The sequence below is a fragment of the Perca flavescens genome, chromosome 17 (assembly GCF_004354835.1).
Source record: "Perca flavescens isolate YP-PL-M2 chromosome 17, PFLA_1.0, whole genome shotgun sequence".
NCBI classification, from domain to species: domain Eukaryota; kingdom Metazoa; phylum Chordata; class Actinopteri; order Perciformes; family Percidae; genus Perca; species Perca flavescens.
Window position 1 is genome coordinate 7553197 of NC_041347.1, and position 23597 is coordinate 7576793.

Here is a 23597-nt window from a genome sequence, read left to right on the forward strand (position 1 = left end):
GACCAATATATCAGTGTGCTGATACCAAGCTCTTTTAAAATTAAGAGCACTTAAAAGTTATTAGTCAGCCAGTGTCACTAATGGCAAATATCGAAATGAGGTATTTTGCTAAAAACATTAATACCACATGGTTGCTGGGAAGCAACTATGCCTAACTTATAAAGGTCAATTTAAGATGTTTTCTTCACATTACTCTTACAAGACAGCAGACAACAGTTTAATTGTCTCTCAATGAATTTAACCCAATCTAAATGCCACTGTGTTCTGATTAGTTCAGGGATTCAGATTTCTCAAAAAGACAATGCTTTTCTATATTTTTTGTTAAAAATTGACATATGTCCTAGCCTAGAAATCTAGACGCACCAAAGCAGCAGCAAATGTAATTTGATTGGAGAACTTAACTTAACCCTCTGCTCATAATATTTCCTCCAGCTGGGTAGCTCATTGCTTCCCATTTGCATTGAAAGGAAAAAAGTCAGAGATACCTTTTCATTCAGTCAAAGAAGTGCAACTGTTTGCACACACTGCCCTTTGTCATGAAATCCACTCTCTCTCTGTCGTCGCCAAAAAGCTTCAAAGCTGCTTCCAAACACAGCTTATTAGATCAGTCTAGAGCAAAGTAGTGTATTGTATTGACTATTTCACAAGTGACAGATGGGACAAGCTCTTGAGGTGGTAGTTGTGTCTGCTTCCTTCATGGCTAGACATGAAGGCCTGTGGCCTGCTGGGAGCTTTGGAACTACAGAGCATGAGTCTAGAAATGTCAGCAGACACTAATGGTTCTTGTGTATACCACAAACCTCTACCTGGCCCAATTTATTTCAACTCTGGCACAAGGCGCCAGCAGCCAGCTCTCTGAGATTAAATATAGAACAGATTTCTCATGGGTTCATGGAAGTCTCAACTCCTTAGATGACCATACCCTAACTTTGAGAGATCGGCCTGCAAAAGCACTTTCTCTTTATTATTAAACAGTAAAAGCCTTTCCAGATCGCTGTTTCCTGTGGATACCAGCGAATATGCTCTTTCCTTGAAGTTTTTCCGCTTTTGACTTTTTCTTCCTCTTTCCCCCATCTGTCCATCTGTGAGACTTAATGGAGAAAACAGACACGCGTACATACGGCTGCGACTGCTACTTCCACTTCCATGCTACCATGGCTAAAGGAGAGCTGCTGCAGGTCAGCTGGGACTCCTCCGTATGTAGTCCGTATAGAAGTGGACAGATATATCAATGAATTAGAGGCCCACTGGAAGCATTTAGATAAACAAACCACCACCACATCTCATCAATAATAAAATGTTTCTATCAGATATATAGGATCAAAACCAATTAGAAATAGAACCAAATAGGCCAGACAAGCCTAAAAAATAAGAAATGACAAGAAGTGGACTTCGCAATGTGCATCTTTGCCAGGTAAAGCCTGGCGCAACTCACTCGCATTCTCATGAACGGGTTTGTATGAAATTTATGCACAACAATTTGTATGATATTCTATGACATGAGGCAACTAAGTTTAGCAGTCTTCACCGTTAATTTTAGCCGACAAAAGATGACTGTGAGCTGGGTTTCAGAGCACCGTGAGGTTAAGCCCCTTTTAGGAGCCATTACAGTTGAGCTTATCCGACAAAAGCTGAGCGTCATGCAGCGAGGAGAGTTAAGTTTAATGACTCGTTAAGATTAGGAAAAAAGATTGTGGTTTAGGTTAAAACATTGATCCCCTTAAGTTGTACTCCTGGGACCGAAACACCCGTTTCCTGGGTGAAAGTCTTGTGTTTACCCCTTAATTTCTTCCGGGACACAAACTCTGCTCCCCCACTTGAAAGCCCTGTGTTTTACGACCCAGACTTCCCCGCTACGCAGACCAAAGCGCTCTTATACAGCAGCAGTCAAAGTGGTGTTGACAGTAAGAAATACGTGGAATATATACAAATTACAATTAATTACTTTTCATAGCTGTAAGACAGACAGCAGCTCCTCTAATAAAACACACAACAAACTTTTGAAGTGCCTTTCCACTTAATAAATGTATAAATGTAAACCAAGTTTCAATCATGAAGACTCCAGTGGCCACGGCTATGATCTCGCCATGCATAATTAGACCTTGACATGCCACACACACACACACACACACACACACACACACACACACACACACACACACACACACACACACACACACACACACTCCATGCTTAACTTTCACTCTACCTTCTCTCCCCTCTCTCCTGGGAAACCCCTCTTTCCTTCATCTCCCTACAGAATGGATGGAAACATCAGCTCAGAGAAGTAGTGGGGCGGTTAAAACAGACACGCCCTTTCAACCAGGGGAAAATCAAAAGACTAGCAAAGGCTCGGGGGAAAAAAGGGAGTACTCCTTCTTGACATGGACCTGACAGTAGTAAGTCTAAATCTTCACAGACGACATCAGGGGCCTTCTATCATGTCGCTCCCTGGACAGAAGCGGCAAGTAGTTGCCTTGTAAACAAATTAAACAGCAGCCAGTGGAGAAGGGATTTTTTTTAACCAGACCAGGTAGGCGACTCAAAGTTCACTCACTTTGATTAACACAGAGTTTTAAAGGTTATTCTAGATCATGTGTCAAACTCAAATCTGGCCCCTTGCAAATTTTTATCTGGCCTGCATTTCAATTTAGGTTCACAATAAACAGTTGTTTAGTTGCCTAGTTGCCTAGATGTGCGCCAAAACAAAAGGACGGGAAACAAATTTGAGAGGAGACATTCCCACAGAACCGGTTACTTTGCTTATTCAGGCTGGGTAACAGGTTGTAAAATAAAGTTATCATTGTTTTGCTTGACTTAATAAACTCTTGGGATGGCTAAGAAACTTTTTTGCTGACTATTTTAGGGCTTTATGTTGACCAAACTGTGAGACATAAATAGTCAGAGATATTTGTCTTTTTTCGACTGAATGTGCCCTTAATGTGATTCTCATTTTCCAGTGTGGCCCTTAGTAAAGTTGAGTTTGACACCCCTGAAGTCCAGACTCAGTTATGGTGTTTTCAGTTGAAGGCTTGTTCATAGGATCAAAACTGGCCATTCACGAACATTTGCTGAAAAGGTAAAACATCTTACCTTAATTCCTTGGTCTCCCATATCTCCCTGTGAAGCAAAACAGAGACAAACCGTAAATGTAACAGCTGACAAAAATCACAGCAATCCACTAGAGGGAGCACGAGATCCTCTTTAGGCATTACAGTTTGCAGTGATGACTGTCTCCACGGCCTCGCAGAATGGATGTGCAAACTGAAGAAGCATTTGCATTTCATTTAAGAAGTTGTTGTGCAACCTCTGGAAAAAAAAAAAGTCCAGATCATAGTGGCTGCGAAGGTCTCCGCTGTGTCCTCTTAGTGACCCTTAACTCAGTCGCCTGATGTGCTCATAAAGCTCATAGCAGAAAACAGAATCAGGCTTTGAGGCTGAGTCCATGGGAAAGCAAAGTGATATGGAAGAATGGCTGAAGTTTACAAGGCAATAATCTGCACAGAAGCTCACAGCAACACGGTTCCTCCAGGGCTCCCAGTGTCAAAACTTTAGAAGGAAAAATCCCTTTCACAGAGAGTCATGTTACAGATATAAACTGTGGCTTTGTTGTGCCAGCAGCAGCCAAACTGTTTGATGATGCCCAGATGACTGCGATGTTTAGTTATGTAGAGTTTAGTGGAAGGAGAAGAGTAAAAGTTATTCATTATTTAACCAAATTATTTAATTACTTTTAGTATTGAAACTCAAAACATCACAGCCATGTTAGAAGGCGTTGTTGAGCACAATAGCAATATCATGGATTTAATTTTTAAAGCGCTACTAATAGTTCTCTGAAATATTGTATCGAATAACTGTCCAATGTGAAAGGTGCTGTTCTGTAAAGACGAAACCACTGAGGATCATCACCAACTCTTTTCTATTGGTGGTCTAAGTACTCTACATTATTTCGTGGTTTGGACACATTGGGTTCCCCACGCACAGTCTAAGGTAGTGTTAGACGTACACATTTGTTCCAACGCAAACAAACATTTTATCATTCCAGACAGACAGTAGATACACACTGGATGTAATGGAATTAGTGTAGTGGTGTCTTTTGTATTTCCTTTTCCACCCCCTACTGATGATTGTTAGTAGCTGCACTAAAGAAGAAGTGAGGTAACAGTTAATGAGAATAGGAGGAGGAAGTGATGTTTAGAAAGTAGCTTTTTCCCATGGCTTCATAGAGGGAGCATCATCGTGTACGAATCTGCTTAATCCTGTGCCTTAAAGTCCACAAGCTGGCTTCATCCATAAGTTATCCATTATTTACAGTTATATTAACATGTTTATGTTAATATAGTTTGGTTTGAGTACAGTATGTTTGAGGTTTATTCTCAACTACATATGGATGTATTCAATCTTATCCTTAACCCAATGGTCGTTAAAGCGTTGGTGCTTGTGTAAATGATATTTACAGATTACAATACATAATTTTAAGCACCTGTTTATGTTAATTTATATCAGTAATTCTCTACTAATGTACGAGAGATAGTTGGTACTTGCAAAGATACTTATATTTTTGTGTTCTTTTTCGCAGTTTTACAAAAAAGTGATATTTTCCTTAATTAAATCCTGCCAAACACAACAACCCTAAACCCTCTTTAAATTATTCTTGTAACCTCCTACTATCTATAATTTCACTCTCACTCAAGTAAAATCTCAGCTTAGTAATAGAGTTAAGTCTAGAGACACTCTAAAACCATGACGTCCCGTCTCTGGCCTGCTACAGATACAATAGCTTCATAAATCCTCTTTTCATCATACTAACTTAATCTTAACTATTTACTCCTTTTGTCTTGTTTTACATGTTTTCGTTTTAACATGTTTGGCATCTCTCCTTTTGTCATCTATAATGCCCCAAAATCCGAGTCTCTAGAAATGCCATATAATGGCTTGGATTAGCGTGGAACAGTTGCTGTGTACATGTACGTGTGTGTCCTCCAGAGGAATTCTGATAAGCCATGGAAAAGTGCAGGACAAGCACGTGAAGAGTGTAGCGGACATTGCTCACAGCTTCAAAGCCAAGGTTAGACCCTTTAAGCTTCTGCTATCCACACAGTGTGTGTGTGTGTGTGTGTGTGTGTGTGTGTGTGTGTGTATACTTTGTTCATCCCTATTCAATACTAAGGAGACTATTTTACAATAACCCAACATCCACTTTCCATTAAATAAATGTCAAAACCATAAATGTGGCAGCATATGCTACCTGCATCATTTTGCGAGGTCACTTCTAAACAACTCCCAAAGCTTCATTCAATAAAAAAAGAAATTGTAAACTGGCGTGCTTGCTGGGACAAGATGGAGGACAACATCCACAGTCCTCACTCTTTAAGCTCAAGCTAACACGGGGCTTTAACAACCTGAGTTAGACATCACATGTGAGTGTGTCTGCTTAAGTTTGTAGGTTAAGTTTTAAAATAAGATAAGATAAGCCTTTATTGTCTCCTATAGGAGAAATTAGTCTTGGGCAGTTGAGACAACTAAAAAATTGGGTTAAGTTGTAGTGCTCATGGACAGTGTTTCCCTGCTGAGTCTGATAGCTTTGTTTCCAGGACAAAACACAGACAGAAAACCTACACTCGGCTACAAAGATGACGATATTCAACTTTTTTGTCATGAACCTTTGAGTTAAAAACCAATAAAACTCCACAGTTAAACATGATAACACTCTAAAAACAGGTAGAAAGTGGAATACCTTTGAGCCTTCAGGACCTAGAGGGCCAATATCACCTCGATCCCCCTTTGGATGGACAGAAAGACAAATATTATAACTTAATACTGATTCACAGAAAGTTGACCACACAGGTTTTCAACCAGGCCGGGATAAGGGGCATCATTTGGAAGATTTTGTCCCCCTGTCCATAATTCCTAACAGCGGGCCTGCTATCAGCAAACAGATGGTGTGGACACAACGCAAGCAAGGGGGCAAATCATCTGTTGAAAGCATCTTCTCCTGAGGCGTTCTAAAAGTCCTATGATTCGTATGTCTACTTTCCTCTAAAATGCCAGCCTAATGCACACAAATAGGGAAACTTTTTTACTTCTGAAAACAATAAAACGGGATGTTTTTAGCTAAATCAAAGCAACAAGGAATAATTAGTATTATAATAATTAGTCCCTGCAGATTAAGGTGACCAGATTTCTGAGACAAAATCCGGGTATATTTTCAGCTCAGAAGTGTAAATACCTCCAAAACAGGTAATGTTTTTATCTTTGTAAACTTAAAACGGGGACACTAAACCTAGAGCGGCATTGGGGCACAAGTCCCCCTCGGGGGGTCCATGGGCATGCTCCCCTGTAAGAAAATGTTGTCTATTTTAACATTTAAATGCATTAATCTGGCGTACTTTGAAAAACAATTCAGACAACCAGCAGTGGAGCTTCTATGTGTGGAGTAGTTTTGTAGACATGCCTCTTTGTAATTATGACATATATTAAAAAAACATTTTATGGCAAAAAATATTCCCCAAAATTATGCATATGGCTATTTTTGAAAAGTAAGTGCTGTAGTACAACCAGCAGAATGCTAATTATGTGTGAGGTAAGTTTAGAGACACTACTTTATTTAATTATTAAAATATTAAATGTTTTTGGCAAAAGAAATTCCCCAAAATTATGATTATGCTTATTTTTGAAAGGTAAGTGCTGTAGTACAACTAGCAGGAGACAAGTTAATAGCATTGAGTACGTTTGGAGACGCTACCTCATTTAATCATTAAGTTAATAAATATTTTTGTTGTATCTCTTTTCAGTGTTGTAGTTTGTAGACGGTCCCTAAGGTGTTGTAGTTTGTAGACAATCTCTAAGCCCCTAAGGCTTACTGCGGTCTCACCGCCGGCTGCTCCTAGAGACCAATGTTATTTCTCCAGGTTGGAGGACGGCTCGTTTTGATGAAAATGAGTTTGTAGCTCGTTGTTTACGTTACTACGGTGGGATAGATGTGTCGTTTGTGATTTAATAACATTTCACTGTAGAGTAATTGATCACTGAAGTTCGAATCTGAATATCTTTCTAACTTTACCGAAGTTGAGCTCTGAGCAGCGCTTGCTCTGGCAGTCTTGAGCCTGCGCGTGTAGGGTGTGCAACTATACAATCGGTCAATGTTTTCTTTCTTTCATTCCAATTTCGGGTCTGTCAGTCACAGTGAAAACCGGGGACATTTCCGGGGACAGCTCCAGCCGGGGACAGGTCACCAAAAGCGGGGACTGTCCCGGTTTCCTACTGCAGGTACGTTAAAACACATACATCTAAGTCTTCCGTTACTCATGGAAATAGATGGTTATTGCTTTATGTGCGTGATGGATAAACCATCAGTTACTCAACTGACAATGTGTACAGTAGATTGTGTACTGGAAAAAGTATTTGCTGTCCAATCTACCCACATCCTGGATGCTATATACTTTTTCAAAAGTGAAACACAAAAGACAGCTTACCTTTTCTCCTGGCACACCTGGCTCACCCTTTAGAGAAAAGAAAAACAAAGTGTGTACATCTCCAGCCAGTGTTTCAGTATTTAATATTGAAAAAGAAATTGAAGGCTTCAAAATCACGATTCCACCCAGATGATTTTCTGATGGTGCTGCATGCTAAAGCCTATCACAAGAGAGACAACTTCCTGCTGGCTTGTTTTCCATAATGAGAGGCATTTACAGGACTCTGACCGTTTGTCTGACCTCAAAATCTACATTCCCCCTTTTAAATAATCTGTGATGATTAATGCATCATGTGGAGATCTACTCATCACATCCAAAGGACACAGAGAGTTTCTGCTGTGTAGGTGGGGTTGGTTTGAATATCAGAGCAGCTGCACAGAGACCAAGTGGAAACATCTTGGCTTGATACCCGTTTCATGTGGCTTGTTTTATTTGAGCCTGACTGTGTTTGTCTGTAATAACTCTAGAGTCATCATGAGAGGCCACCGTGATGCTAATCACGTTTTTCAGAATTGTAATTTTGCTGTTTGGACAAGAAGAGAAATATGTTTACCTTCATGCCTGGTAAAAGCTGCAGAACAAATGTAGAAATCAGAGGAAGGTTAATGTCACACCAACAAACGTCCACTAATGAGAAGTTTTTTGGAAAAATATAGGTGGGCTCAGGAATCACTGAACCAAAGCTTACCCTTGGGTCTTTTCCTGGTTTGCCTGGTTCACCAGGCTTACCCTGTATGAAAAGAGCAAACATTCTTAACACAGAATCTACAAAACTATCCAACATACCAGTTCCATGGTGCTATATGTATATGCAACTAAGCCTTTTGTGGCGATAGTGAGAGCCTGACAGTAAATCCTAAATATTTCCCCACTAAAATATCAGGCTTGAACTTGAACTCGCACCTTAAACTTTTATAAACTAAACAGCTCTATTGGTTGTCTAAGTGAAAAGCTGATGAGTCGTTTTATGTGCTAAGGCTGCAACAGTTTTGAAAATGCTGAGTCATAGACAGCTTTTAATGGTGTCCCTGAGCAAAGGACTTGTGAATCTGCCCATTCTTACAATGTTTTCAATTCTCTATATTCTGTAGTTTCCAAAGCATGAATGTGTTCTGGTCATGTAGGGATGGATGGTGAACTTGGAAAAGAACCCCAAATTATGTTTATAATTTGTAAGATTCATGACATTGTACAGCTCAAGATTGTTGTAGGATTGTAGAGTTTGCTTAGTGAGAGGGAAAATACTGGGCATTAGTTTTACACAATTTTTATTAAATTCAATTGCTTTTATCCAGGGGTCTTGAACGTTTTTAAGCCAAGGACCCCTTAAAGGTGCAGTAGGTAAGACTTATAAAACTAACTTTCTGTCTTATTTGTTCATCACGCGAGATCACGCACAGAGCACAACATATATTGCCGGAAGAGACTACCAAGCAGGAAACAGCAGAATAGATCAAGAAAATGGCAGAGTCAGAGGTAAGCATCGAACGCGACAATGAGTGGCTCAATTTCGAAGGTCGACCGTACCTATTTGAGCCTGAATACACAGACGAGGAGCTACAAGTAATGTGATGTCGCGGGATGTCGCAGGATCTCGCGCGATAGCAGCCGTGAGGAGTATCTATCAGGCAAGTGTTATTTAAATATACTTCTGGTGTAGTTACAAACTTTCTAATTTATAAATACATGAAATATTTGTACTAGTCTAGACGATTGGTATCAATCGGGGCATTATTAGTGGGGTTAATTACGAGATACAAACGTGGGTCCATTAGTGCCTGCACTAAGCTAACCAGCTGATAACGCTAACTTGACCAACGTTATAACAAGGGGGAAAAAGTTTATTGGGGGTTGTTTGGCTCGAGGTCAAGGTGCAAAGCAGCCTAGAGTGAAATTACTCCAAACCATGGGTTAAAAATTTCAAAAATTAACAATATTTTGGAGCCCCCATTTTCAAGATGGAAACTGGTAATTATGATAACTCTCACATGACACAAATGTGTCCACAGGGAGGAAACAAAGCCCTAAAATTATTTCAAAATTGCCATCATAGATGGATTTTTTTATTTCAAAGTGTTTTTATTGTTTTAAATGTAAATAACACAAACAAACCAACATACTTTCACTTATGTCATACAAGGCATCCCCATCCACAAACCTCATACTTTATACATTATCTCACACATACCCTTTCGCCATCATAGATGGATGTGTGATTTATTGACTGACATCCCTATCATTGGAAAGTTACAGTAACCCATGCATATCCTTTCCTTATGTTTTGTGACTGATACTCTCTTGTCTTGCTAATGCAACATTTCTGCCAGCCGGGCCGTAACCTGTTAGGGGTTGTTGATGTTGTATACCCTCATTATGTAGAGTGTTCAAACAACAAATGACCTTTGACCCAAGTTCAGTTTATGCTGTTTTTGAGTCTCTGTCCAACAACTTCTGTTGTTTGTGCAAAGATTGAAATGATTTTCAATGTGGCTATTTAAAAGTTGTAAAGGTAGAATTTTGATTGCTGGTTGAACTCAGACTGGGACTCACCATTGGACCAGTGGCTCCATTCAGGCCTGGGGTCCCTGGGAGTCCTGGGGGTCCTGGAGGTCCCGGTGGTCCCTGCGCTCCAGGCTCGCCCTGCTGGGAGACCTTGAGTTACAACCTTCGATGCTGGAGCATGCCTCGCCACACTGGCCATGCCAACACAACAACCTCACACAACACCACAAAAAACTGCAGCAGGGGGGTTGCAGAGAGGAAGGTAAGCCTTTGGAACACATATCTGGGATCAAATATTCCAAACTCAAGGTTAATTCTGTTCCAGGGATTTTACCATATCCAATAGACTTTAAGGTATTTAGCTCGCTCAGGTGTTAGGACATGATCAAGGACCCTTGTGACAGGGTCTTAGCAAGTACCCTGGGCAGGAAGGGCACCAGAGGCAGATATAGGTGACTATGAATATGAGACAAAACTGGTCACAGCATCAGATGACGTGAGCTTGGTGCAGAACTTTTTTTCAATGACACTGATTGATGACTTTGACACTTTCCTAATCAATGTTGTAACTAGCTGCCATGACCAGTGGAAGAGCACCAAATGCAGACAACGTTAGTGAATATGAGACCAAAACTGGTCACAGCATTGACTAGAAATTTTGTAATACGGAGTACGGAACTTTGGTCATGTAGTGAAAAATGGGTTCGAAGTCATAAGCACTGTCTCTTTTCAAGGAGACATTGAGTATGTTTACATGCACACCAATATTCCTCCGGATATGACAATATTCTGTCTTTGATACAGGTCATGTAAAAAGCATATTCCGTTCTATATGAGGCCTTTTTCCGAATTTAGCATTTTCCGATTAAGACATGTGGGATAGCATTCTTTGGACATGTATACAGCGCATTTGGAATATGTGTCTCCATCGGGGTTTTTACCCCAGTTTATGGCCTCTTGCCTGTTTACGGCTTACGGTCAGCTCTGTATGTTGCTATGGTTGTTGTACACAAACCAACCATTTTGCAAGGCTGCAGTAGAGATGCATGGCCAAAAGAAAAGATGAAAAAACACAGCTACTTTTAAATATTATCAGATGCTTGGATATCAACAGGTTTTTGGATATGAGCAAACATCGCAACACCGACCTTTTCAAGAACCTGGTTGAAGGAATGAAAGAGGGACGCTGTGTTCACACGGTCAATCAAGTCTGCCACTGGTGAAAAATCGTATTTTGCACGGCTACATGTAAACGGGAATATTAGTGGAATATTAACTTTCATTAGCCATGTAAACAGCTTAGTCGAAATATCGTCTTTTTTAAGGAATATTACCGGAATATTATGTGCATTCAAACGTGATAACTAAATGTGAGTGACATTCTTGATCTTTCTTCAGCCGTCTGCTGACTTTGAGCACTTCTTTGTAAATGGGGTCAAAGTACCTTAAGTACCCTTGGACCCTGGATTAGATATTGTGGGTATTTTATGTTTTGCTGTTGTTGTTGTTTGTCTTGTCTTTATGTGTGTCTGCTGGCTGTACAAATAATTGCCCCTCGGGGATAATAAAGTTACCTTGACCTTGACCTTGACCTAAGGGCCAGGAAACTGGTCACACGGAGGGCCAACCGAACCCACTGCGACAGTCAATATCTCTGCGAACATGAGACCAAAACAATCACTGCTGCAACTGAGAAGTGATCAAAGTCATTGACCAGGTCAAGGAGGACCTTCACATCTGAGGAAAGAGTCCATCTTTTAACAGAGACAGGGCTTATGATTTGTGATAACACCTGAGCAAGTGCTTTAAGCTGATCAAGGCGAATGGAGTCGAAAAGCTCCAGAGACAGCTAGTGAGTGCAGAAAGTGCTTTCCTTTTAGGGACTACCTTTGTTTGGAGAGCAAGGCACTGGGCCATATGGGACACGGAGGTAGTTATTTGAACTTTTTGACAAGCTAAATAGAATGAATGTTCCTGGATCTCTCATTTTCCAAGGACTAGTTGTCAAAGGTAGTCCAGCTTTTCTAAATTTAAATTTCCATTGGGTAAAAAAAAGATTAAATTAGAGATTAGAGAAGATCTGTAAAAGCATTAAGTATTATGCTTTGTATTTGAAATGAATGAATGTAATTTTGACATTGATCTTTCCTGCAGCTTCTTCTTTTTTTTATGTACTGCTAATCTGTGTGATCATTCTGAAGACTGCCCACTGACAGCCAGAACCCTGGGAATGACCTCAAACCAAAGCCAAGACTAAACAAAATCAAATAAAGGAAATTTACAACGAGCACAGGATATGAAGATAATAAATACACCTCAACGGCTGAAATAAATCTGGCTGGCTGCTACTCGTCCTGAATCTGCTCCTCCTTTGTTTCACTCTATAATAATTTCCGCTACTCATCTTTTGGAGCTCATAAAATCTATTTCTTGATTGCTACGAGTCAATGTTTTATAGAGAAGACACCCCCATATGGAAATATGCATCATTATTGAGGGGAAGAAGTTTGTATGGCGTGAAATTGAATGCATTGTGCTACAGTACATGATTTATTTGCACATGTGGTCCGACTTAGAGAAGTTCCTAACACAAAGCGCTGGCCTTACTTCAGTCACTCAGCAATCACTGTGTTATTGTAGGAGAACACACATGTACAGTAGCTCAGGACCATAGAGCGCTGCCAAGCTTCTATTCTTAGATAATGGAGAACATATCCATTCATGTTAGATCCATATTTTATCATTCCTACTCTGCGTCCAGATAAGATTTATGTCTCTGGACATGTTAGGCTTTTCCCAGGGGTTACACACACATTGCTATGGGTAGAGTGCAGCTGCCAATAGCTGATAATAAAATGTGCTGTTCTGCACAATTTGACTGCATGACAGAACATTCCAGAAAAAGAAAAGAAAATCACCCATTGTTCTAGTCTCATTATGATAGAAACCCCAGTCCATCAGCTGGTCAACACTGATTGGCTGATCTCTGATGCATTATAGAGGGAGGCAATATGAACTCTTAACACTATGGAAGTCCATTTTGTCTGTTGATGCTAGGACTGTATATTTGTATTGTATTTGTTATACGCATTAAAAGATTTTTTTATACATTTTGGTGATTTATCAGTGGATTGTTGAGTGCTTTGTTGAATTGCAATTTTATTATTTATTTATGTATTTATTATTATTTATTTACCAGGAACAGTGCACCTTAACCAACATTTTAGTTTCCACCTTAATGTAAATGTACCAGTTAGCTAATGAGCTAATTTCATCTGGCGTGTCCATTTGTATTTGTTGTCTATTCATGCCATTGGCTAAGTCTGCTTAAAACTACAATGGATAGTTTTAACTACAATTATTTTTGTCATCACTGACAGCAAAGGCCTTGAAGATGACTCAACATTCAGAAGCAATAGCAGCCAAAAGTTGGTTAATTACAGCATGACGGCGGAGGAGGGTTGGGGAGGTTTCGGCGACGGTTGATGGCGGTTGGCATCCACAGGGAGGAAAGAGAGGAGGGGGCAAGTAGGGGGCAGAGAGAATTGTACCTTGAGGCGTTTTAGGATTAGAGGGCTTATTGAGGGCATGTTGCGCACGGTGATGGGCAACATCTGCTGGGGGAAGTCACAAAGCACAGGTGGCCAGCGGTGCAAAAAGATCACAGGGCAAAGGTCACCAGGAGGCCACAGAAAGGAATGGGGTAGAACCAGGAGAACGAAGGAGGGAGGGGGGGCGGTATATGGAGGAAAAAGAGAAATAGAACATCATAGTGAAAAGCAAGGAAATGGGAGGGCAAATTAGAGAGAAAAAGGAAACAAAGCTGAAGAAAGGAAAGACAAGAAAAGGCACCAGCACAGCAAACTACGGGCTTGGAGTGGCAAAGGGGATGGTTGATGTCCTGTGATGCTTCTTTATATCAAAAGAATGTGAACGCTTGAAAATTTCTTAGATACTGTTAGAGTGTGTTTGTTGCAAATCACCAAGCATCCCCTATTCAGGATTTCTGTGCATCATTGTCCCCATTAACAGTAAGCCAGGCCCCTAGATTGCAGCGGAGCAGAGGTGGGCGCCAGTCTTGCCACAAAGAGAGTACAGCAGCACAGTTCCATTGCACAACCAGACTTACTGTGGCCAACTGTCCAGCACAGGGCTGCACAATACGCCGCTTCTGTTGAGATGACCAGCGTGATCAGATACAAGTTTAGGACAGGACGGAACAGGTATGATCCCGCTTATAGCTACATTTCCCCGATGACACCAAGTAGAACCAGCAGCATGCAACTTGCCTACTTTTTACACAGCGTACATATTTCCACAATTTTTACTATGCAGCAACCTTTAAAGTAAATACTACATTCACCCAATACCTAAAACCCCAAAAGAAGTATTCACTACTCTAACATACATACACATATATATATATATATATATATATATATATCAGTCTTGGAACATACTTCTTTTTGTTGTGTGGTCAATCACACTATGTTTAGGTAGATCAGTTGAAAGCCAAAAATAACAATAATACTATTACTATGGAAATATATACAGAATGTTATAAGTAAATATAAGTAGGGGTATAAATGTAGCAAGTAGGCAAGTGTGCTGCTTTATCCCTCACCATTTCCAGCTATCCACCACATTGGGTTTAAATGTATAGAAGTCAGAAGCAGCCAATATTAAAGTGAAATCATTTAGTGAAATAGAAATTTGTCCAATTATGTTAAAGTTATGTTTGTAAAAAATCTAAAGAAATAGTTTGTTGGAAATTAAGTAAAATACAAACTCCATTGAAAAATATTTTTGTGTGTACTCTTAAACATATTTTTTCCTTTTGACCTCAAATAGGTTGTTTATTATGAACTGAGTAGGCACATAGCTTCATCCTACACATTTTCAGCTGTTTTCTTACAGTACCATTTTGACTGTAGTCATTACCTTTTTTACATTCTGTGTGATTAATAACAGAGCAAAATACATTTTGATTTCAAATTGCATAACATTGCCATATTTGTGATTGAATCAAATTTGAAGTTGAATTTTTATTTTCCAAATGGAACAAGAAAATCAAATTCACTGATTTTATTTTAATATTGGCATCCCTGTGCTTCTGCAGCTGCACAATTAACCTTAATTCCAGGAACAAAGAGATTCTAACTGCATATTATGTAACATTAATTTCATATATATTTTCCTCATCACCACATTGATCTTTTTTTTGGTGTTGGGTGGAGAGCCGAGGGCTGAGGAGTGCCTTGGCTCTTCGGCACTGGCTCTCTTTGCGGCAGGACTAGGTGACACCCCCACTGAGGGTTATCTATCTGGGTGTTTGGTGGCACCCACAAACCTTCAACATCAGAGCCTGACTGGAGCGCAAGGCAGCCAGGGTTTTCAGAGGAAGATCCTGCACAAAGAGGCCCTACACACCAGGGAAGTGGTCATTTCAGTCAGTGCTGGTAATGGTGGCAACAAGCCATTGTCTAACCACACAACAAGTGAGTCATGTCTCCTGGAGCCTGAATTTAAGATGGTTTCCGTTTTAAAGGAATAGCTTAAACTGTAGTTTTTTTTTTGCTTTCCGAGGGTGAGATGTTCAGAGGGATATTAATCTCACGTCTTTGTGTACAGTACAGAGCTGGAGTCAAGGTGTGGTTAGCCTAGCTTAGCATAAATACTGGAAGCAGCTAGCCTGGCTCTGTGCATAGTTAAAAAAAAGATAACACCTGCTAAGTCTCATGATGTGTCCTCTTGGTTTAGCTTTTGATGTGAACACAAACGTAAAATAGCAATTCATGAATCAGAACTTTGGGTATTATGACAAACTCGTGCTATAGAGAGAAATAAACTATGGTCTTTCAAGAAATTGCGTGAATGTGTCTTTCTGTTCGAATTAAACAAAAGAGATACAGCCTGTTAACAGTCAGCTTTATACTGTAGTTGTTTGTAGGTTTATCTTTTCACTTTGGACGGAGCCAGGCTAGCTGTTTCCCTTTATGCTAAGCTAGGCTAACCCTGTCCTGACTCCAGCTTTGCACTTGATATGAATTGACATATTTCCCAAAATGTTAAACTATTCTTTTAACAGTGGGGCTTCTGCTGAAATACACATTACACAAAAACACAAAAAAATATTAGCTGGCTTTGTCCTGAAAGGCAAAATCTCTAAACACTAAGCATTTTACCTCCACCTACAGTAACCCCCCAACCCCCAAGGGTCTCACTATAGGATAGAGGCCTGAAGTGTTAGCAGACACTGGGAATGGACCTCCCATACAGACTGCTGCAGGGGTCTCTGAAAAGTGTATGAAAAACAAATTCAACAGGCATACAGCTTGTTAGAAAAGGGATGGGGTGGGGGGGCTAAAGATATCAAACCTGAAATCCTCTCTGGGCCCTGTCCAGAGATGTGTATCACAACATGACACATTATTGATAACCATTTCAGCATTGTGCATTATTATTTGGAGGGGCATTTAAAAATGGGAGCTTCATAGTAGAATAAATGTCATGGCAATAGCAAAGTATGACAAAAAAAAAACCAACTTTGATCATCTTAGCAGGAGCAGTTTAATAACTGAAAGGTTGAATTAGGCTGGAATTGGACTATCTGAAAAATCCCCCTTTACACAAGAGACTCTTATTCTTGGCACCGCACACACAGGCTCTTATCACGTAGTGCTTCAGCAGGCCGCCGGTAATTGCCTGGTTTTCTCTCAACTAGCCAAACCCCAGAGACGTCTGGCCAAAGAACTGCAGAGCTCTGCATGTGCTACCCATCAATGTGCTACCAGCCATTTATCTGTCAGCTTCTGTAGTAGTTTTCTCTCCTTCCAACTTTACTTTTCTATTCTGTTCTGACATTATAAGACTGCAAAAATGCATGTGGACCTGTGAGAGATGTGTGTTATACAATGTAGGATGGACAACAGTAAAGGTTCAGTTTGTGTCATAATCATAGACTGTAAAAATAATGGACGATCCTTCACATCTATAAAAACTGAAGCCTTAAATGTTAATTCTATCTCATTTCCAGCAGGGGGCGACTCCACTGGCTCCGAAAAGAAGTTTTTATAAAGGTCTATGAGAAAATGACCCTACTTCTGCTTTGATTTATTACCTCAGTAAACATTTTCATATTGAGTTTCTGGTCTTAATCGCTAGTTTCAAGTCTTCTTCAATACAGCAAGATGTTCACTTTGTAATTTATGGTCCCATTTATTTTAAAATAGACGATAAAGCAGGGGATGCTTTAGGACCTGTTAATCAGGACATAGGCTTAGCAATGCTAACCATTCTAACACTGTGGACATTAAAATGACAACTTGTTTTTGGGTTTTGTCCATAATTTCATCTTAAACTCTGACCCCTCTCACTGTGTGTGTTTTCACTTCATCACAGTTAACCAACCAAGCTAGCTAGCTAGCAGTAGCAGCAGCTGGTAACTTAAGGGAGAGTCTGCTGATTTTCTGTACTGCCACTACCCAGAGGACCGCGTTTACCCGCCGGTAAATCTCCACTGGATGACTCCTTCAGAAGGGTTGAAAATCGGCAACTTTCCTCCTTTAGGATTTAGCGCAGCGCAGCGCCATTGCAACCATTAACAACACTGGCTTGGCTGCGTCATCCTCCCCAGCTCCACCTTCTCGTCAAAAATCTTCACGTGCGGAATGTCCAAATTGCTCAAGGCTTCAAAACTGCAGTCCATAAACCTATGAGTGACGTCACCGATACTACGTCCACTAATTTTTTACAGTCTATGATCATGATATTAACACATATTACAATACAGTAGGCAGATTATAATAATTTTTAGCATAGACACTAATGATGAAGTGCTTTTGGTTAAACTGTAATGTCAAAGAATTAGTTCCACAATAATGTTTCCATACCCGGTGTGTGTAGTCTCCACATACGCCCTGGGGAGAAGAGAAAGAAAGTTCAATCAGAAAAAAAGACTTTTATTTTGGCGACTACAAATTTATACCATAAGGTTTTGTTACTAACTGAGGGTCAAATTTTACAATATAAAATGTTGGAAAAAGCAAAAACAAGCGTCAAAAACGTCAAAAACAAGGCTGACGGGACAACACAAGGGTTAAAAGAGGTGTTTACCAGGCAAAGATGTTTTAACAAAAATCTATCATCTTGCATTTTGGGAAATGCAGTGTTTTGGAGGTGATTTGCCCATGCTAGGGACTAAAAGTCAGAATCTCAAGCTTTGCTGCTTTGATTTTGAACATTTCTTTTGTAATCCCTCTCTGCAGTATTCCCTTAACTGTATGAAATGCAATGCTAATTTTCTGGAATACTGCTTTCACAGTAAATAAACAGTAACAGTAAAGTAAAGAATCGGAATAGTTCTTCCACTACCGCTGGCTGGTAAACTATTGGATGTGTTACTTGGCAAAATTGTCTACTACTGGAAACCATGTCTCACCTTTTCCCCTTTGGGTCCAGGTTCCCCCTAGAAAAACAACAAGAACACAGGTGAATGAGATAACTAAGTGGTTAAGCAGCAGGTTATGATCTCGGGACTGATATCAGACTTCACAAACTTACTGGGATTCCTTTAGCACCACGCTGCCCCTGAAAGACAACAGCAACACTCGGTCTTGAATGCAGTTAAGGCATAGATGTGCAGCTTCACAAAGAATTCAATATGACTGAACACATATACCTCCAATAAACATGAGTGAAATAAGTAAACATGTCAAGGTATCAATCAAACTGATGAATTAGCTGTTACAGGAGTCCATTCCAATTACTTGTTCTGTGCGAAGGCAGTTAGTTTGACTTCCCAGCAGGCCCTGGGGCGTGCCCAGTGTAAGTAGCTGTCAGAGCTCAGCGACTGGTTGATTAATGGACTCAGGGAGAGGGCCCAGTAGGACACATCCAGTGCACCCCATGCTGGTGACCCCACAGGCTCAGCAGCTCCAAAGCTACTTTCTGAAGGCAACAGCATCTCCATACATTTACCAGACAACCCCTCAAAGCTCTTTTTAATACTCCTTGACATTCGTCAGGAAGGAGACTAAGAAACAGGAGCTCATTACATTTAACATTATTTCAACAGTATCCAACCCTACTCTGCCTCCTGGAAATGTTGTCATTTGTACTGGCATTGAGTTCACTGGAGCTGTCCTGCTTCAAAAAACAAACCCCCTTCCTGAGCAAGAGTAATGGTCTTCAAGCAGAGGCAAACAGCAGTGGGCATGATAAAAGCCAGAGCATCAACCTCAGCTGGACAACACTAAAATGATCTACACCTCAACATCATTCAAGAAGAACAGAGCTCTTTTATACTGCAAATCTGTTTTGAAGCTGGTAATAATTCCAGAGGAAGATCCAAATTGGTGGAGAATATGGCCAGTTGAAGAAACTCCAACAGTTAGAGTGAGGTGTGTTCCCACCCCTATCACCAGACAACAGCATAGATTTGTTGTTTTGGATGATTCTGTGAAAACTTAAAACACATCCAATAACAATGTTTCTTTATTTTTAATTTTTTTTTTATTCTTGCTTTGTAGTCTTTTGCTTTACAATACCTGCGCATGGCATCTTATGGTTAAGAGCACTGAAGGATTATGGTTATGGCAGGTAAACTTTGGTTAAGGTGGTGGTTCTCAAACTGGGAACCACTGCCTTAACTGCCATAATTAATGCAAAGTTCTGCTGCACTGCTAGCAAAGTATGGACAAGTTTGTGAAAGGACTGTCATGTAAACGTAAAGCAGATGATGAAGCTACACCAAACACAGCCACGACAACCAAAATGAAGGCAAGAAAATCCGAAGTGGTGACCACAATTCGTTCTACAGTTAGGAGGCCACTGCCAAGTGGAATCGTATTGGGTCTCGCTTGAAAATATTTGTATTTACAAAAGGGGGCCCCTGCAGAAAAGGTTTAGGAATCACTGGGTTAAGGTATATTTAAGTTTAGACAGCTACAGTTCTTGGTTAAGGGAAAGGGAAAGATCATAGTTAAGTTTAATAAAAAGAGGAACATTAGAGGTCTGGGACCGAAGCATAATGCTGACCTCCACACCTTTATTTTCCACCTAAAGGACGCAAAGGACTCACTACTTTCTGCATAGAAACTCATGAACATAAACTTAAATAACCTGTGAATAATGGGAATCTGCAAAGTTACTTTGGCTCTGTAATAGCTGAGAGTCAGCCACAGTAAGTCCTCTTCAGATCATTGGTTACAAACGATGCTGAAATGGATGATTTTAAAAGCCTAGTCCTGCCTTATCTGCAACATGATGCTTATTGTATGACTAATAAGGTGTCAATGAGTATGGGATATACAATGTTAATGGTGAAGAAAATGCTTGAGGCATCAAATCCTCCAAGCCTCAGTGAGCACTATCTAAAATCCCTTAGTGCCCATTTCAGTTAGTCAGAGTTGTACCTACTAACCCTGATTGAAAGCCAGAGTGGGGCAAACAGCTCCCACCTGTCAGCCTTTTCCCTACTGTATTCAACCCACTGTTAGCCCATTACTGGGTGGCGTAAATCAGGCCACCACTCTGTTTTTCTTATAACTTTGTGGGTACAAAATAAACAGGCAGCTAACTGACCTTAACAGCAAAACAAGGTTCAATGCAATTATTTCATATTTTCTTTGGCTTGTTGGTGTAAATTTCAAGAGTATATTCACGTTTTATGGGCTCAACGAGGGGTTGACCAGTGGTGAAGGTAATATAGTGTATATGTTTCTGACAAATGTAAGGAATGCTTACCATGTCTCCCTTCGGTCCGCTCTGTCCCTGTGTGAACATTAAAACAGGTGATATAATAATTAAATCCATCTAAACAGATACCCCCACTTGATTTCCTTGGAAAAAAGGTCTTAGAAATATCCATAGCATGTTTAACCCCACCCTATAATAACAGTAATGACACTAATAGAGATTTTATTACAATAATGACCATAATCATTCTTAGCTTAATTATGCTCATTATCATCACAGAGTGCTGGGTTCTGGGCACTGACGAAGCACTCCATTACTCAGTTATTTCACTTTTTGACAGGAACTTGGGGAAACTCACAGATTTGCCATCCAAGCCAATTGGACCCTAGGATCAAAGAAGAGAAGGAAGTGTTTGAGTACATATGGAGATCACACAAATTACTTCACCAACTGGTCCCATTAAAACATCAGTTAGAAACCTGGCTATTTGCAAATACTCGTTAAATACTTAGCGATTAAAGTAAAACGCTGAGGTGGTGTCAATGAAGATTTATTAAGTGATTTGGGTAGTAAAGTGAAATGTGAGTTACAATTAGCCATTCAGGATTGTCATGCTATGCATCACGGGCCTGGATAGGACTCTATCTATCTAGACTTTTACAGAACTCAGAAATATCAGTTGCACAGGATCTCACCAATTTAGTTGAGGGAGGAATGTTGAAAATATTGCATGGCGAATTTCAGGGTTGCTACCTATGTACCTTGGGTAGAATAACAAAATACATTTTCTTCTTCACCCACCCGACTTGAGAGCTGTTTAACAGCCCTCACTGCTGCCAATGGTGGCCGGAAGTTATATTGCAGCAATACTGATTGATTAGTAGTGTCATTTATTTATATATATTTAGCTGGCTGAGCAGCACTTCAGTCAGTCGGCTGAGACAAAAAAGATTTTTCATGGCTTGCATTGCTTTTACAGCTATAGTGCGTAGTTTTTGTCTCGCCCCTGAAGAAAGTAATGAGAAAAATTCTGTTGTTGCAGCCACATGATACAGCCTTCCGTGATCGCACACCACTCCCCTCCCCCCTCCTCCACCCAGTTGCTAGTAGCCAAGGAGGACACGGAGGATTAAAAAAAACCTCACCGGACGCCACAATGTTCTGAACATAGTCATACTGACAAATCCAGAGAGAGTTGTGTGGAGCTGATAGTCTTAATTAGCTTTGTAGCAACTCATTTGGCTACGGCATGAATGTGGCTTGTTCATTAATAAGTTAATTAAGTTGCGGACTAAAGCTTTAATAGAAAACACCTCTATCTGTCAGAATAAATCATGTTTTCTGTTGTTTTTTTGCCTACAATCCTGTGAGTTTGTATTCTCAATTTAGAACAAATGAAAGCCAGTGCCTGCCTGACTGAAATAGTAGCTTGAGAAGAGATAAAGCTCCATTAAAGGGATCAAACTTTTTGTTTTAGTCTTTTGAGCACATCTTGATACAGATACAATGGTTAATACGCTAAGAAACTGAAGAAAAATAAAATTAATCTAATAGATCAACATATTTTCATGCACAATCTACATCATACAACATACCACAAAAGTGAAGAAATGAAAGAATTCTAATATTAATTCAGTATGATGCCCCACCTAACTTGAAGGGACACTTATTTCTTCTATTATGTATTAAATAAAAAAAGTACTCATTAGTCATTGGTTGTGTGTTATTTGGCAGCTCATTCAGTGTTCATCAGGAACACTTTTTTAAGAAGGCATATAGAATCTATATTTACATATAAAAAGGAACCATCCATTAGCATACTATCTAGCAATCACGACTCAATTCACTTACACGTACAATCTCTTATCACTATAAATTCAAGAGATATTCAAATATGAAGTATTTATTAGCAGTTAGGTCATGCTTTGTTCCTCCTCATTCCAAGGTAATTAATAATTATCCTGTGTACTCTACTACTCTAATATACGCTTTGCTGTCTTGCCTGTATAAGTCAAATAAAAGCACCATGTACTGTTGTACATGTTATGTATTTTGGATTTGGTGTGTGTATATGTGTTTGTGTATGTGTGTGTGTGTGTGTGTGTTTGTGTGTGTGTGTGTGTGTGTGTGTGTGTGGGTGTGGGTGTGTGACGGAAAGGTGTGTCAGATGTTTATTGGGTGACTATACAGATGTTTTTTTTTTTATGTTATCTGACATGTGAGATGAATGTGACATGTACATTCTTCTTGGAAAACAATCATTTGTTAAAGAATCAAATCGGGACAAAAGCCCTAATGTACAGTATCAACCTGACAGACGGCATGGTCCTGACTTACTGGGAAGCCTGGGAATCCTCTTGTTCCAGGTTGTCCCTAAAACGGAAACAGAAAAACATGTGTTTGTTGTACTTCTGAAAGCCTGACATAAAAAGCTCCTGGAAGCCGGTCAGTGGAAGAAGATTCACAGTTCTATACCCCCCATCCCTCCACTGCACTGAGGTATTTAGTGAGTACCCAAATTGATTTTGACGCAAGGAGTGATACTGAAGACTCTGGGAAATACATTCAGTGTGTGAGTGCGTTCTGTCGGCACAGGAGGAAATTAGATGCTGAAATGGAACACTGAAAAGAAATGAACAAAGAGTAATCTAATAAAGATTAACAACTAGGGAGAAAAGGTGGACGAGCTTAATGAGTGAATGTCAATAACAATTAGCCAGCGTTTTTAATCAGCATAGTTTTTTTACCCTGCTTTTCAAACTGCTGCAAGACATTCAATATCCCCGGGAAAAGAAGGGTGAGGAGGAAATAAGGATGTAGAGAAAGACAATTACAAGCAGGGGGACCTGACTAATGACACAGATTGTCTGGAAGCAGAGGTAGTTCCAGGGAGCTTTGGATGATTTCTGTCCCCAGGGATGT

The 23597-nt window shown here is 40.0% G+C and overlaps 1 protein-coding gene across 1 annotated transcript in view; it reads right to left on the reverse strand.

The window, feature by feature from the left end:
• The window catches only part of col13a1 (collagen, type XIII, alpha 1), a 158111-nt gene that overhangs the window by 40375 nt on the left and 94139 nt on the right, over positions 1 to 23597 (reverse strand). Inside the window, exons 8-20 of the mRNA XM_028604073.1 lie at positions 23013 to 23048; positions 21034 to 21060; positions 20724 to 20750; positions 18540 to 18566; positions 18418 to 18444; positions 17870 to 17896; positions 14107 to 14148; positions 10026 to 10118; positions 8164 to 8205; positions 8029 to 8046; positions 7476 to 7502; positions 5738 to 5782; positions 3094 to 3120 (exon numbers count right to left, since the gene is read on the reverse strand). Of these exons, the coding sequence (XP_028459874.1) occupies positions 3094 to 3120; positions 5738 to 5782; positions 7476 to 7502; positions 8029 to 8046; positions 8164 to 8205; positions 10026 to 10118; positions 14107 to 14148; positions 17870 to 17896; positions 18418 to 18444; positions 18540 to 18566; positions 20724 to 20750; positions 21034 to 21060; positions 23013 to 23048 (465 nt within the window). The remainder of the gene's footprint in view (positions 1 to 3093; positions 3121 to 5737; positions 5783 to 7475; positions 7503 to 8028; positions 8047 to 8163; positions 8206 to 10025; positions 10119 to 14106; positions 14149 to 17869; positions 17897 to 18417; positions 18445 to 18539; positions 18567 to 20723; positions 20751 to 21033; positions 21061 to 23012; positions 23049 to 23597) is intronic.